We start from the raw sequence: 17000 nt of genomic DNA on the forward strand, positions 1-17000 counted from the left end.
CACTTAGATCTTTTTTTTTTTGTGTGCAGACTCCTAAGGTGGACCTTAGTATCAAGTAAATATGATTTGGATTATTCTTCCCAATGAGCATCACTTTGCATTTGTCCACATTAAATTTAATCTGCCATTTGGATGCCTAGTGGGGAGACCTGTGAAAATTAGAAAAAAATGTTCAGGCCTAATAAAGGGTCCACAACCCAGATCGGAATATGGATATTGCTCTTCATTTCAGGATTTGTGTTCTGACTCCATCTAGAAGAGCTCTGAGATTTGGAAGCCACCTGCAATAAAACTGAAGCTTTCCCACACTGCATAGAGGAAGAAAGGCATGTAGTCCAAGAGAGAAGTAGAACACTCCTTCCTAGACTGGCCAAATAGGCTAAGGACTGCCCAAACCAAAAAGACTATGGTCGTTACCTTCTCGCACCAATAATGCAAAATGGCTCAATCAAGGAGGCTACTCAAGAAGGGACAAGAGATCTGTTTTCTTCCAAGAATCAGGTGGTCCAGCTGGATGCTTATTCCAAAACCAAGGATAATAGAAAACTCAAAAAGATTGATGCTGCACTCAACTGAAGGTGCAAAGAACCTTCCTGGAAGCTTAGGGATTAAGAACTTTACACCAATTACATGACTCTTGAGATACAGTATCTCTAAAACCTCCAGACATCCACCCCTGTAGCAGAAGAGGGACTAGAACTTTGAAGCCCAAAACAGCCAAGGTCCTAAGACTAGTGCCTCTGTAACAAAAAGCTAGAAGTTCTCAAAATTTCAACAATAAGAGACCACATGACAAGAGGAAGGGGCAAGATGGCACCTGGAAGGCGGTGTAAAGATTCCTCTCTCCAACTGCTGTTGAATATTTTCCTCCTTACAAGTCTGTCCTTAATTTAATATGATTAAAAGAAAGGAGAACATGTGTTCCCTGACAGCTGGACCGATGGATAAATTTGTCATCACTGGCAGGGAAGTTTCAGGATCTGTAGTCACACTGCAGGGAATGCAGAGGGAAGGAGAGTTGGACTTCTTGCTTGTGGTAGATACCACCCTGAGCCTAGAGGAGCGGTTCAGCCCCGCAGATCTAGCACAGCTGTTAGACGTGTTTCCTGGGACTTTGCTTGCTGATGATGCAAGCAGAGATCCAGTTGCAGGGGTAACGCAGCTTCCTGAAGCGTTGTTACAAACTGCTGAAGGGGCAGCTAAAATCATCTCTGTGGGATCAGCAGACCTTGAGGAAGGAGTAAGAAGCAGCTTGCTCGAAGGAAAGGGGAGTGAGGATACAGAAGGGCTCACCTTTGTGGTAACACCATCTCTTGTAACTCTGGATACAATTTGGGAGGCTTTCACTAAGTCTGAGTTATCCGTTTTGAAAAGGTTTTCCTTACTGACTGCTTTAACACAAAACTCGCTGAGAAATTATGTAAGCTTGGAGCAGAAGGTTACTACTGTTGAAGCTAAAGTATCCTCAATGGAAGTTTCCTCTAATTTGATGTCTGACCAGCAGCTGACAGTGATTAAACACACTGTGGTGCTGTATCATAAGCTTGAAAATTTAGGGATGTTTACAAAGAAGAACTAGCGGCTGTCCATGCCATTTCAGCACTAGCACATGGACAGCCACTCGCGCTGCTTAGTAAACCGGAGCATTAGACAACGTCATTTGTAGGAAAATGTTATGTCTTACTAACTTTCCTAAAATTCCTTTAGTAGATGCTTTGTTTACCTTTAAATGATATTTCTTGGAAATATTAAAGATTCGAAAACAATCTTGTCCACCTCTATCTAGAGTGTAATATATTCCAGTCCTGTTTTAAAATACTTTGCCTTACTCATAAAACGTTTCATTCTGGCTCTCCGGCCTATCTCTCATCCCTTGTCATACCCTATACCCCCTTTCCCATGCCCTCTGATCACTTGGTTCTCACTGGTTTGGTCTACCCTCATCTAAATTTGCTCACTATAAATCTACTCATCACTCTGCTTTGTTCTTTCTAGCACTAAAACTCTGGAATGATCTCCCTCCTGCTTTGCATTCCAAACTCTCTTTCTCTCACTTTAAATTGCTTCTTAAGACCCATTTCTTTACTCTTGCCTTTGATTTTCCACTTTCCGCGAGCTAGCAGTAGACACCAGTCTCACTTGTGCAGAGGCAGAATTATATTATACCTACTTTTTTCTTCTTTTTTTTATTATTTTATGTCTGTGTTGCTCTCATGTGAATGAGTCTTTCCAATCTGTTTTGGAGTTCCTTTCTCAATTTTTAATTTACTGATTTTTATAAACTGCTGCAATCTTCTGTTAGAAGTGGCGGTATATTAAGCACAATAATAAACAAACATTCCGCCTTCTGCAATGAAGGAAGGAGGACAACAAGAAGTTTTAGGATCTGAAATTTCTTCTGACTTTTTAAATGTTACTCAACTTGAAAAAGACGACAAAACTGTTATACCAGCTACTTTGATAGCTAACTTTGTTTTGGAGCCAGATAGAGACTAGGTGCTAAAGTTTTTCTTCCAAAACAGAGGAACACTTTTCCTGAACTGCAGGGTTCAAGGTTTTCCAGATGTCTCATGTCCCATACAAAAAAAGCCAATTTCTTTTATTCTGAAACCTCGAATGGTACAGCATGGTGCATTGTTTTGGTTGAATTATCCTTGCAAATGTGTTATCAAATATCAGTCTGTAAAGTTTGACTCGCATCTGTTATCTACTTTTTTTTTACTCCAAGAGTAGAGAATCTCCTCCCTTATCATCTGAATCAGCAAGAATTTCCACTCCATAGGAATAAAACACCGCCTAGTTACTTCCTTTTAGGTTATTTTGTTTTGCATAAATAATTTTCTGATATTGTCCTTGCCACCTCTTATTACTAGTGGATTGGGTTGAAGGGGTAATTAGGTTTTCCTTATCTATATTTGTATTTCTTCTTTACTGTTTGATACTTCTTCTTGTTTCTGTATCAAGATGTATCTTCTTGAAATATGTATATAAGCATAAAAAAATTGCAAGATTTCAACAATAAGGAAAACTCTCAACTCAGACTGGAAAGCACAGCTATTCTAACTGGCGTTGGCTGTTACTAGCCCTCTGGCTAAGAACGGCATTTCTTAAGGAAAGTTAGCGAAAGGTAAGATGACGTTGCTGCACAAAATAGTCAAGCCACAGGGCTGAATAGCTTGTGAAAACACCCTGACTGACAAACAACCAATTCAATCTAAACTACAGATGTGCGCAGGAATGACGACAATGAGAAACCCATGGAAATCCGTGGAGATGGGCAGGGACGGGAACCAGATTATGTCTCCATGCACACCTTGACTCAGAAACTTGACATCAACACCTTAGCTAAAAAAACAAAAATCAAAAGGGGAGCTACCTTGATGAAAATTGGTGCATGTGTTCAGCAATTTTGGCAACGAGGGGAGACCACTGATAAACAAACTGTTAAGAATATTCATCAGTTGGGGAGGAAGCCAAATGGCTGCCTAGCTCCTTAGCTCCTTCACTAACCCCACTACAATAGTGTCTATCCTACACCATTTGTCACTTTTTATCACCCAATACCATTACCTTGGTATCAATCTTTTGGGACATGAGCAAGTCAAAATCATTAGCCAGGAAAAAGAAAGAGCAGTAGGGCCACCAGGCTGCTAAGGGGGCTTGCCTCGCCATGCTTCTCTGGCACTGCTTTTCCACTCAGACTCTGTGCTGTCGGATATGCACCCTGCCTCTGCTAAATGGGGAGTCCTGAAAGACCTAAAGCAGTATCTTGTAGAGATCAGGGATGAGGTAAAAACCTCTAAAGAGGAAAACTTGGACTTCAAAGATGTGGTGAGCACGGACCTCTGGGAGTTGAGCAGCCGTGTGGACGAACTTGAAACCCCCGTGGATGAGTATATTGAACGGTTTACCTCCTCCGACATGCACCTCAGTCAGTTGTTCACCCAATATGAGGGTTTACTTATTTAGAGAACCATGGCGAGCAAAAAAAAACCTCCGCTTTTGGGGGGTTCCTGAAGGAGGGGCCATGGAAGATGTGTCTGTTATTGTGCACTCCTTATGAGCTCAGCTTTTGGGTACGGACACCAAATTCCCGCAGGCTGACTTAGAACGCTTCCTGCAGACCTTTGCCCTTCTTTGTCTACTACTTTTTATTACTGGGATGCCCTTTTTTAAAAACCTGATCAGATAGATATTTATTTATTTAGAGCGCTTATACCCCACCTTTTCCCACAGAATGCAGGCTCAAGGTGGCTTACAAGAGACTGGAAAGGCTAACGCCAAACCAGAAAAAATATACATATAATAGTTAAACAGAAAAAAAGAGGAGAGATAAAGAAGTCCAAAATGGTCTGTCCATTTGATGTTGTGAAGGGGGCGACACGCTGTGACAGAGTATGGTAGCGATGCAGCTCTCTTCAACCGCCAAAAACAGCTGACTGCCAATTGCTTTTAACCCCTCTAGGTCTCACCCCTGGGGTGTATTCTCATTGGGCCACACTGGGCTTGGCTTCCTGGGGCCAGCTTTTTGATGATGATGCCTTGCTCTCCTTCTCTACTTTGCAGCAGGATTATCATCTGCTCCCGACTGAGCGGTACGTTTACACTCAACTATGCCATTTTTTGTTACACTCACATATTAAAACTCAGGTCTTGTGTAAAGATTCCTTTTTGGAAGGCCTATGTGAGGATTCCAGAGATACTAAAGGCTGGATTTACTATCTGTATAAATACCAACAGAAGCAGCCCCACCCGTACCTTCTACACTGGACTAATTGGAATCGAGAACTGGGGCTGCATATTGAGAATGATGACTGGAAGGTGATGGAAAGGCTTTATTGAAGGTTTCTCTTACTATTCCTTTTAAGGAAAATGCTGTTAAAGTGATGTACCGATGGTATCTCACACCTGTGTGCTTGAATTATGTTTCCCGGTGTGATCGCTTTGTGATGGCAGAGTTGTGGGGAGCGTGATACCATGTGGCACCTGTGGTGGTCTTGTGTTAAGTCTAAAGCCTACTGAAAAGCCATCCAGCACCAGTTACAAGGTTGGCTGTCCCATCTAATTCGGTGGAACTTGACAGTGTTTTTGTTTCCCAGAAAGCCGCCAGGGCTTACTAAATCTCAATCTTTGTAGGTATGTCAAGCTATGAGTGCCACTTGGGTGATCCTGACTGTTCAATGGAAGCAACCTTGTGTGCCTTCCCTGGTGCACTGGGTGACCAAGCTTTGGTATATTTGTGAGCTGGAACATTTGGTGGCTGTGCACAAACATACATTGGCTAGATGGGAGTCTATCTGGAGCCCTTTTATATATCATTGTCCTTTTTGTTAGATGTTGATGTGGGCTTGGGTTGGGGGGGGGGGCAGGTAGATGGGCATTGCACTTTAGGGTGCATTGGATGCCTGTGCCCTTTCCTGGATAGATACTAGGCTTTGCGGGGGGGGGGGGGGGGGATTCTTTTCTGTGTTCTATAAATTCCAATATTTTTTATAAGTGTTCTGTATTAAGGTGTTCCATGGCTATTCTGAGACTTGCCATTATATCTCTTTGTTTGTTCGTTAACTGCCTCAGGGTCAGTGGCTTATTTAATTCCTTCTCGAAGGTGAAAGAATTAAATAAGCCACTGACCCTGAGGCAGTTAACAAAACGCTGGTCATCGTAGGACGTGGTTACATACGAAGGTGACAAAGAGATATAAGAAGGCAGCCAGAAAAGAAAAAAGCAAGATGCTATCTGAGCTAAGTACTTTAATAAATTTATTTGGATGGTTTAAGTAGCTTTGATAAAAAGAATGGTAAAAAGAATATACAGAGGTTTTTGGCCCATGATGTTGAAGCCCAGCCCCCTAAGCTAAGATACAAATACTAGCAGGGGGTTTTCTCGAGGCCTTTGCCTCTGATTTAAAGAAACTAAAAAAGGAAACAAAAAAAAGATTAAAAGAAAAACAAAAAAACATTTCTACATCAGACAAAGTATACTTTAGAAGATCTCCTTCTCTTGTCTAAATATTTTGTTAAAAGGGATATTACCTCTTGCTTGATGTTTGACTATATATCTACGCCAGTCTAGGAGCTGCACGGTTTGCCAGTAATCCAACCACTGGAGACAGAGAATTACTGAACATTCTAAGGCTGCACAGTGCCCCAAAGGGGTGAATCACACAGACTACTTTTACTTATTTATTACATTTGTATCCCACATTTTCCTGCAAAGCAGTAGGCTTAATGTGGCTTACAGGTTCCGGAGAAGAGAGTACTAATTCCGGGAATATATACAGAGTGGAAAATAGAGTAACAGTAGGTGCAAGGAAATTGATAAGGTTCCGGAAAAGAGAATACAACTCTGGGACGAATATATAGTAGTATATAGAGAGAAGTAATCCCAATGAGGCTGATAAGTCTCAGGGGATGGGACTACAGCTTCTAGTGAGCAATATAGAGTAGGATAAGGGTAGAAGTACACTTAATTATAACTGGAGTGGTAAAATTCGTACAGTATGAAATAATACGATTATGTGGAAGGGGTAGTGATCATTTCTTAGTTTGATAGATGTGAAGCATTGTTTATGAATTAGTTCAGGTCTGCTGGGTAGGCTTTCCGGAAGAGGTGAGTCTTGAGGTCTTTTCGGAATTTTAGATGGGTGTTCACAGTTCTAATGTTTCTAGATAATGCGTTCCAGAGCTGGGTGCAAAAGTAGGAAAAGCTGGATGCATATGTTGATTTGTATTTTAGTCCTTTACAGTTTGGGTAATACAGGTTTAGAAACGTTCTTGATGATTCGATGATGTTTCTAGTTGTTAAGTCGATAAGTTCGGTCATTTAGGTTGGGGCCAGGCCATGGATTATTTTGTGGACCAGAGTGCAAATTTTGAAGGCTATTCGTTCCTTGATTGGTAGCCAGTGCAGTATTTCGCATAGGGGTTTAGCACTTTCGAATCTTGTCCTTCTGAAAATGAGTCTACCTGCCGTGTTCTGCGCGGTCTGGAGTTTCCTTAAGATCCTTAAGAAACTGTTTCTCTGTCTCCATCCACAGGTTTTGGACTGGTCTGGTATGAATGATAAGGAAGCAGCAAGTACTAATTCTAGCACAAGAAGGATACGGCCTTACTGTGCTTATCAGCCAGTTATTTCCCTCCACGCTTACATGAAAGAGATCTAGCTGTACTGTGCATCATCATTCAGTCATCATCCTCCACACCTGTACAGAGGTGCATCAGATAGTCATTCCTTTCTATACCCCATAATCCAACTTTCTCTCATACTCAGAGTTCCAGCAGTGTACGCAAGAGGAAACAAGAATTACGCAGACAGCAGGTAAGGAAAAGGCAAGATTATACTACTTACTCAGTGTTTTTCAGTTTCAGGTTATCTGCATGCTCAGGGATCCCATATACATGCTCAAAGCCTGGCAATGAGAAATCTAACCCTACTGATGTCGGACCTAGGGGTAAGAAAGACAGAAATAAATAGATAAGGAGCCCTCAGAGTTTTCAGCACCTGGGACACCATCTGTCTCCATGCTAAGAAGAGAGAGTTTTGGAGCTGTCTATGCTGGTAATACGGCCCAATCCACCATTTTCTGTGAGCACAACTTCAAGGACACTGTGCTTGTGACCCCATCTACCTGTCACATTCCAGGTCAAGTAATGGGGAATCAGTGGAAATATAAGAAGCCATAAGAACTCTTACCATTGGGTTTGCTGTCTGTATGGGTCTTAAATGTCTCCTCCCATGTGCCTGGCTCCTCCTCCTCCTGAGCTTTTTCCTTCTCCTTCTCATTTTCTGAATCCACTGCCTGAAACAGATACATATTTCAGCCCACCTCCTTCAGTTCCCCTGTAACCCGCTTCACCACAATACCTGAGAATGTGCTTAATGGAAAGGCTAGGTCCTATGTCCTACCTACCTACCTACCTGCTGACTTTCCTCTGCCACTTGATCCACTGAGACAGAGTCGTCCTCTGTTTTGCTCTCTGGAGACTCTGTTGCCTCCTTTTCTTCACCCCTGAAAATAGCAAGTGAAGAAAGGTCAGGGCCCCCCCACATTCCCACGGCTCCACTTGCTCTCAGGAACAGAGCTGGAAAAGCTGCACCCAGATATGCTCTCAGCACAGCTAACTGGGCAGGACTGACCCAAGTAAAGGCAGCAAGAAGCAGAAAGCCACTGAACACGGAGCTCTGAGTCAGATAAACTATTGCTGAGTTTACCTGAGCTTCTGTTTAACAGGAAAGAATCACAATAAAATCACCCATATCAGTGCCAGGGCAAAATAAAGGGAATCAGCAGCAGGGCAGAAGCCCCCCCCCAAGACCTAAGCCACACACTTATGTGTCATTACTGTCCTCAAAGCAACCTGGTGGAAATACTTCCCCAGGAAAGAAAGGTCAGGAGAGAACTGTGGGAGACCTTAATACCAACATTCTTAATCAGGGCTGATGAGAGGAACCCCCAAACATATTCTACCATATACCACATGCTTCTTTGCAAGTCCCTAAACTTCAGCACCATCCAATCACGGATCTGGAACTATTATTTATTATTATTATTTCAAAAAATCTTTTATATACCACTAGCTAATTAAAACTATCCAAGTGGTGTCCAATAAAACCAATCCTCCCATTCCCCTCGTAACCCAATATGTCAATCATTACTTACAAATTAAAAACCCATATAAAATCTCAGGTGTCTAAGGTGATATCCAGTGTCTTTAATACACTGTGGAGGCTGAAGTGATTGAAACCTTTCTTTTCAAATTCAAGCATCCGTTCATTGGTTCAAACACTAATACTCTAAGTTTGACTATTGTAATACCGTTTACTCAGGTTTAAAGTATTCTTTAGTAAAGAAACTTCAAACAGTGTAGAACACCACTGCCCGTCTTATATGCAGAGTTCCTTGTTATACTAAGGCAACTCTCTCCTGGCTAAATTATATTGGCTTTCAATAAATTCTTGGATTACCTTTAAACTGCTTATACTTATTTATCAAATTTTGTATGGTTTATGACCTTGCTACATGCAAATCCTGATAGAAATACCTTTACAAAATGCTTTTCCTAAATCTAGGGACTAACTCATCCTTCATCACCCAAGTTGTAAGAAGCTTCATTATAAATCTATTCATAATGCAGGCTTTACCTATCAAGGTACAAAGATATAGAATTCTCTGCCTAATCCATTAAGATACATTATCGATTACCTCTTATTTCATAAGCTGTTAAAAGCATTTTATTTAGTAAATCCCTTACTCACACTTGTAATTGTTAGCGGTCAGGCATGCTTGGAACCCTGTTCTCGTTATTCAATAGTAGTGAAGTTTGTATACTGTATTATTACTATGTAAAGTAATATTAATTATATTGTACTTTTCACAAATGTTTATTGTTAGCCACATTGAACCCGAACTTATTTGGGATAATGCGGGATATGTCATATATAAATAAATCTCCTTCAACGTCAAACCACCGTAACATCTGAGATCACACTTAACCTCTCTACCCACTCACAAGGGACAGCAACTTTTTAAAGACTTTCCAAAATTTCATACATTGTCTTGTTTCAGGCAGCTCTAGTGGCAATTTATTCCACAACAATGAACCTACCATTGAAAAAACCCTCTCTCTCAACTGAGAGCCCCTATTAAGTCCCACTGCTGTGGCACTTCTAGTACTCAACTTCTACTAAAGCATTACAAATGAACAGTCCTATGTTTCATTAACATTTTTGCCAAATATATAAGACCCATCTCTTATACTGCATTAAACATTATAAGTAATCCCTTGAACTGAATCTGTTCTTCTATAGGGAGCCAATGCAGAGTGTGATAATGGGCGGCTGACATCCACTCAGGCACCTGATTCATTAGACAGGACACGGCATTTACACAGATATTTTAAAAGGCCCAAATACAAAGTGTTATTGTAGCGAAACAGGGGATTTTCCTGCTTGTTAACTGTATTATTTTTTAAGACATGTATTTCCCTTGTTTGGCCAGCAGGTGGTGTCTGTCCTCTGCTTTAAACGCTGTTGCAGGGGTGACTGTTTCTTTCCAGCTTAAGCCCTGAGGGAAATTAACCTGCGCTGCTATTAGCCAGAAAACCCTCTATGTTAATGCTCTGGGCTCTGATTGGCCCTGTAGTTCAAAACTCCAGCCAGAATATGCTGGAAAGCTTGGAGGGTAAAGATCTCTACACTGAGACCCTGTTTAAAACCTGTATTTTTTCTGAACTCCCCAGGTACTACTCAGGTAGTAGGAAAATGTCTAGTTAGTTTTACTGTTGATACCAGTTATTTTACCTGTTACTGTTTGCTAATTTCATCTATTTTTTCCACCGTTCCACTTTTCTGATAATAAACCAATTAGTTTATTAGCTCTGTTGTCCTGGACTGACTAAGAATCCTGGTGGTTTGTGTTTTGGGTCTGTGGGTATTTTCTAAGAGCTGTGGGAGCTCTAGGAATGTGGCCCTGGTGTCCTTAGAAACCGCCGAGGAAATAACTTGGGGGTGGGAGACTCGCCCAGAAGCAACAGAAACCCAAGTGCGGTGAGGAGGAGGGTACGCCAGAGTACAGCATGTGCACAGGTGCAGGAGGGTATGAGCAGTGCTGGGACAGACCCTTCAGGTGGCCTCACGGTTAACCCCAGGTGGGTGCTAGCACTTTGTGACAGTTATAATAGACCAGAATTAACACAATGATGGCCCTGAAACTCCCTGGGGCAACTGAGTCAAACATAACTGGGAAGAAAAAGTGACTAGTGCCAAGCCATAAATGCTAAAACTGTATTTTAAAAGGCCCCAATTCAGCATTATATTTACTATGGGCTGTCATATTGTCTGGATTATTTGCCATTCAAAAGATGCTAGTATGTTTGCTTCTCAACCCCCAAAATAATGGGGAAAACACACAAAAGTTTCAAGTTTATTGTGAACTTAATATATCGCTCTAGAGAAAACTATCAGAACGGTTTACAATACAATAATTTACAAGTTCATAAAGGCAGTTAATAAATCCCAGTAAATAAAATAAACAAGCAATGAAAGGAACTACAAAAATCCTTCAGTCAACAAATAAAATAATGGCTCCAGGGCAAATCATAAAACTAAACCAAACTAGGACACCAAACTGCCTGTCCAAGAGATATCCAAACAATGATAAAGGATAAGAAACTATTCCTTGCTGGAGCTACACAGCCAAACAGAAAATAACTTCTATTTCTGTGATCATCATTTTTCCACAGATGTTGAAACCTTTGCTGCTTTTCCTTCATCTAGCAATGTATTAGAGAGTCAGTGAACTTCTTTGCTAAGTTTTAATGAACTCTGCTCTGACAACAGTTTAAATTTCCCTCTCTACAACATCACTCCATAGTCTTATCTAACTGGTCAAAAATTAATGGCTATAGCTTAGTTTGTTTAAGCATTTATTAGGCTTACAATTGATGAAAAATTTTTTTCATATGCAGATGACATGTTTTTGTTACTACCTATTGATAAAGGTAGTTTCTTTATCTTACTTAATATCACATCATGCATAGAAAGAATTGAAAAATTAAGCACAGCTCATCGCTTTAAAGACAACACAAAATTATTATGGCTTAGCCAGAGTTGACACACTTCCTGTTTCTAGAATAACATTGACCAACGGCTTCTCTCTTGATATTGAAAAAGTTTCAAAAGTATCAGGGGTTTACTTGGATACCACTCTATCCTTGGTCCCATAAGTTAATTCAGTGGCAAAATCAGTCTTCTTCAAATTTCATCTGTTGAGATCTATTCAATCTATTTTTTTTCAGTAGACTGTTTTGCAGTATTGGTACAGTCCTTGATTCTGTCCCATTTAGACTACTGCAATAGCTTGTATTGTTTTTCTTCATCTACCTTGCTGTCCCGTTTATAGGTTCTGCAGAATACCACAGAATTTTTAGTTAAAAATATATATATATATGATCACGCGACTCCTTGCTAGTTCAATTGCACTGGCTTCCAGTAAAGGCCAGAGTATTTTTTAAGCTGGACTGTCTGGTCTATAAAATATTTGACGGCTATATTCCTATTTAGTAAGACTGTTTGCCTCTTCTCTCCTTTTTTTTTTTTTCTAGATCAGGAATTATCTATTTTCTGTATTTTTCTTTGTTAGTTGGTGTTAAATATAAGTTGCCATTAGAACTTTCTTTTCCTTATCAAGCGGTTAAGTTTTGGTGTTCTTTACCCGTTTCTCATACAATATCTGCAACATATTTAAGCTTTTGTAAACATCTGAAAACTTATCTGTTTCAGAAATTCTACAGTCAATTTTGTTTTATTCAATGTTCATTTTTTTTCATTTATTAAAAATGGTACCACAGCTTAGTAAAAGACCCCCTTAATAAGTAAACATTCTGGTACTTTCAATTGTAGATATCCCAGAAGATATGACAGCCCAAAAAATGATACTGAAAAGCAGAATAGAATTTCCTATATTATATATTTTCTAGCGTTCAGTACAACTTTTTTTTCCTGCAGAAACTACTAAACCACATCCCCAGCAGATCACAAATCTTTGGTACAATGACCTCCAGTGGGAACATGCGGGGATCAAAGATCCAGGATACCACCAAATCTTTCCTTTAAGATCTCTCTCACCTACTCCCATGCAAGATAACATCTGGAAATACAATTAACATTTTTCACCTTGCAAAATTGATCATAACTGTTCAGCCTGGCCAGCATACTAAACATTAATACCAAGATTGCACATTTGGACTCTGCAGGAGAAAACCCCTCTAAGATGAGTTAAAAATATAACAAAAAATTAAAATCCAAATACTAGATGTAATAATAATATTGTTGTACTGTGGTAGTGAGTGAACTCTAAGAGACTAAATAACTGCTGGAAATCATGAATTTATACAGATAAGTGGTAGATAGGATTTAATTCAGGATGATATTGGGGGTGCAGTAGGAAAATATCAGGAGACAGACCCCCAACCAGCTGCAGACAGAGTGACAGAGGCAAAAAGGAAAAGAGGCATGTTCTAACCAAAGCAAATTGCTGAAATCTAACAAGCTCTGAGGGCTGCAACGATCCAGAAGAGCTCCACAGCTGCTGAAGAGACGGCACCCCAAAACTGTGCTCTGACTGTATCAGCCATCCCCCCCCCCCCCCCCAGTTTGATGCCATGCCAGAAATCATAGTACAGTTACTGTCAGCTTCCCACAAAGTCAAAGCCCTGCCAGACTTGCCCATATGCCCCTTAACAAATCTGCACTCTCTTTCATTGTTCCTAACTCCTAGCACCTAACAAATCAATTACACTTCCTCTCTGCCCAGTGATCATGCTGCCACTTACAAAGAATGGGAATACTTCCTAGTAACCCACAAATCTCTCCTCACCTTCTAAAAAAGAGATCAGGAGTTCTCCTGAGCAAGTCCCTAACATCAACAAGTAAGAAACATACCTCCCACTTCCCAAAAATGATGCATTGTCTTGAGAATGGCTCCTAACTCCAACAGCTCCCAAAGCATAATCCTTCCCTTGGCTCCCATCACATCCTGCGTAGGAAATACACTAACATCCTAAGGGATAAGGCAAGTCACTACTTCTACTGCTTTCAACTTCCCTTCCATTGTTTCTGGTTTGCAAGCATCCTCAGAAGGTAAAAGGCAGATAGGGATAGAAAGACAGTAGTAACAGGTTAGTGCTGCAGAATGAGTATCCCACCGCCATGCAGGACCAGGAAGGAGCAAGGGAGGGAGAGAGGGATCTGCATCAGCTTCATTTGGTGCATGGGATCATTGCAACCCCTGATGGAGGGCACAGAATACCACAAGCTGTCTATTTAATAGAGAATAGCGTCTTGATCTTATCCCACATGCTACCGACCGTGCTACTACACTTTATCCGAGAAACTGGGAGAGGGAAGCAGAGGAGCCAGAGGAGGAGGAGGAAGGACAACAAAAAAACAAAACAAAACAGAAAATGAGTTTCAGTTCCTGCTCTTCAGAGACGCGTCAATGACACAAAAAGGAGCATTACTCTTTACACAGAATCCCCCTGCCCTGTCCAGTCAGAAAACAGACATTGAGCGGGAACAGCATGGGAGAGGGGTACAGAAATTGCTCCAGGGCTGGTACAAATTACCCATGCTACACCCAGCAGATCCAGAACCATTCCCTATAGCCCCTCCTTCTGGGCAAAGCTGGGTCTGCATAACTGTGAACTTCCCCACTACAGCCCAGTGCTCCTACTGGGAGACACTTAGGTTGCATGAGTTACAAATGCATCCAGCCACAGCCAGTTCACTTGAACCATTCCCTACAGGACCTCCTGCTGGGAAAGGCAGAAACTGCAGAAGCTGTAAGCTTCTTAATATAAACAGCTATGGAGCACTCCCCATGTTGACGTACATTCTTCCAATAAGTGCCTGGCCCTTTGGTACTCACGAGTCCTTCCTCTGTCGTATGTGCTCAACATCAGGAGCCTCACGAGAGTTGACACTTAGTACGAGGTCATGGCCAGCCAGCAGGTCCATGCGAAAGGGCTTGGCTGTGACTATAAGTTTCTGTTGAGTGGTGCCCAGAGTCAATTCCACGCTGTTCCCGTCCCTGCCAGACACTGTTAACCTGAAGGAACAAGACATGGGAAGTGAGACACTGCATCATTCCTTGAAGACTTTCCAGAAGGACAATTCATGGGCAGAAACTTACAGTGCTGGTAGAGGGCTCCTGGATCAGTACATCTGGCACTTCATACCGAGGTTTTCAGTGGGTTCAACTCATTTATCTTAATTCTCACCATGTTCCCATTCCAACCCGAAGATTTCAAGTAATAAGGAATCTAAAAGCCAAGAGGAAGAGATGTAAAATGGTTACTGCAACAGCCATATCATGAAAAGAGGGGGAAGATGGCAAGTGCAGAGTGAGAGGTAGATTTGCAGAGGGACAGCCCCCAAGTCAGTCCTATTTCTGGGCCGACATCCAGGGAAGAAACAAAGAAAAAGGGAAGGGTGTTTGTGCTGCTTCCCCCCCCCCCCCCCCCCCCCCCCCGCCAGCATACACTTACTTTTGTGACTTCATTGATGAGGTGCAGACTAACACTGCTTCACTCAGCTGCAGGGAGTCCAGCAATGCTCTGTATATAGAGTTCCCAGGCTTCAGGTTTCTCTGACGCCTGCATAAGAGACAAATACACATCATTCACCATAAGAGCAGACCTTCTCATGCTCTTCTCTCTTATATAATCCTTGCCCCTTTCAAAACATTGTCTCCTCTACCCACACTCACCCATACTACTTTAATATCTTGTCTTACTTATTGCAACCTTTTATATTTATGGTTGGCTAAAAAGGTCCTATGAGGATTTCAACTGATTGAAAAGATGGCCACTCAGTTGCTGGCCTCAGCTGGACAGATTGTGTTTACCCAGTTTTGACCAGCCTATGCTGGTTGCCAGTTATTACTACTACTTATTTCTACAGCACTACTAGATGTACACAGCACTGGACACATTACATGCAGGTACTTTCTCTGTCCCTAGTGGGCTCACAATCTAAGGTGTTTTTTGTAGCTGGGGAAACGGGAACTGCAGTGGGAATTGAACCCACTTCCCCAGATCTCAGCTCACTGCACTAACCATTAGGCTACTCCTCTATTCAGTGAGGCTCAGCTTTTTAGAGCTGTTTTATCCATACTTCACATCAGATCATTGGATTCCTGATGCAGGCATTAGTTGCCCAAACAAGGCTCGTGCCGCGTTCTTCTATATTGAATAAAGATCTCATTAAGAGCAAAGTCTTCTTGACCTCCTTTTTTTTTTGGTCATCCCTACTGTGCTCTCTTTATTTTAAACCTCCATGGAGAAGTTCTCTTTTTTGTCTAGTGGTATGTTCTAAATCAATTTGGGAATTTACTGGAGCTACCCTCAATTAAGGCCACACTACCTATGCCTTCTGCCCTTCCTCAATCTTCTGTAGCTGTTCCTGAGCTTTGGAACCAGGGCTGTAGAGTTGGAAGCGGGAAAAATGTAACAATTCCAACTCCAGATTCAAAATAAAAACTTACAACATTATATATATATTTTTTTTTAAACCATTTTGGTTACATTGTGCAGAGATATGGTATATCAAATGCAATAAATAAACACAGAAGTATAAAATTATAAATTTACCATATATTTTTGTCCTGGATCTAAAGTACTGGTAAATATAAATTCTATTTACCAATACTTTAGATCCAGAGCAAAAAATGCAAAGCCAATATCAGCAGGAGTTGGAGCCAGAGTCGGAATCAAAGGTTTGGTGTACTGCTCCACAGCCCTGTTTGAAACAAGCTTCTTTTTGACATTAGGACTATGTCAGACAAGCTTCAAGGTGTTCCAGAGAACTGAAAAAACATGGGGTCTGGGTGGGTTATATTGTATTGTACTGAGACTTTGAGCGATCATTATTGTCCTTAATGAGAATTGTAGCTATTTAATTTAAAATCTTACAAATATAAAATACACTCACTAGACCGTAAATGTAATGTTCCATCTCAAAGACATCCCTAATCAAAATCATACTGATGTTATATTATTCTCATTCCAATTGTTCCTTAAGCTAACCTTCAAAGACCTGTTGAAACAGGAAAGTTTTCAAACTTCGTTTAAACTCTGCACAGTTTGGCCATGCTCTCAATCATAGTGGTAATCCATTCCAACAGTTTTGGACCGATAACTTTAAACACTGAAGATCGATATTCTTCAAGTTCAATGGTTTTAAAAGATGGTATTCCAATAAATTCAAGTTAGATGACCTGAGTGTCCTGAATCTTGTAGCAATTATACAATAAATCAAATTATTTAGCACCTTAAACACCAATAATAAGATTTTAAATATAATTCTTTTGTTCTATCGGAAGCCAATGAAGTTCTTTCAGTACAGGTGTGATGTGACAAAACTGTGAAAAACCCAAGACAATTCTTCTGCAGTGTTTTGAGCTATTTGTAAAGCTTTCAACTAATTTTTATTCATTTCCACCA

At 40.9% G+C, this 17000-nt stretch overlaps 1 protein-coding gene across 1 annotated transcript in view; it reads right to left on the reverse strand.

The window, feature by feature from the left end:
- GANAB (glucosidase II alpha subunit) overlaps window positions 1–14811 on the reverse strand; it is a 75677-nt gene extending 60866 nt beyond the window's left edge. The window contains 7 exon segments of the mRNA XM_030217502.1: window positions 7348–7444; window positions 7693–7798; window positions 7918–8008; window positions 14426–14605; window positions 14690–14709; window positions 14711–14743; window positions 14745–14811. Coding sequence (XP_030073362.1) covers window positions 7348–7444; window positions 7693–7798; window positions 7918–8008; window positions 14426–14605; window positions 14690–14709; window positions 14711–14743; window positions 14745–14780 — 563 coding nt within the window. The 5' untranslated portion in view covers window positions 14781–14811.
- Window positions 14812–17000: the final 2189 nt, after the last annotated feature.

This window comes from Microcaecilia unicolor, chromosome 11, assembly GCF_901765095.1.
Source record: "Microcaecilia unicolor chromosome 11, aMicUni1.1, whole genome shotgun sequence".
NCBI classification, from domain to species: domain Eukaryota; kingdom Metazoa; phylum Chordata; class Amphibia; order Gymnophiona; family Siphonopidae; genus Microcaecilia; species Microcaecilia unicolor.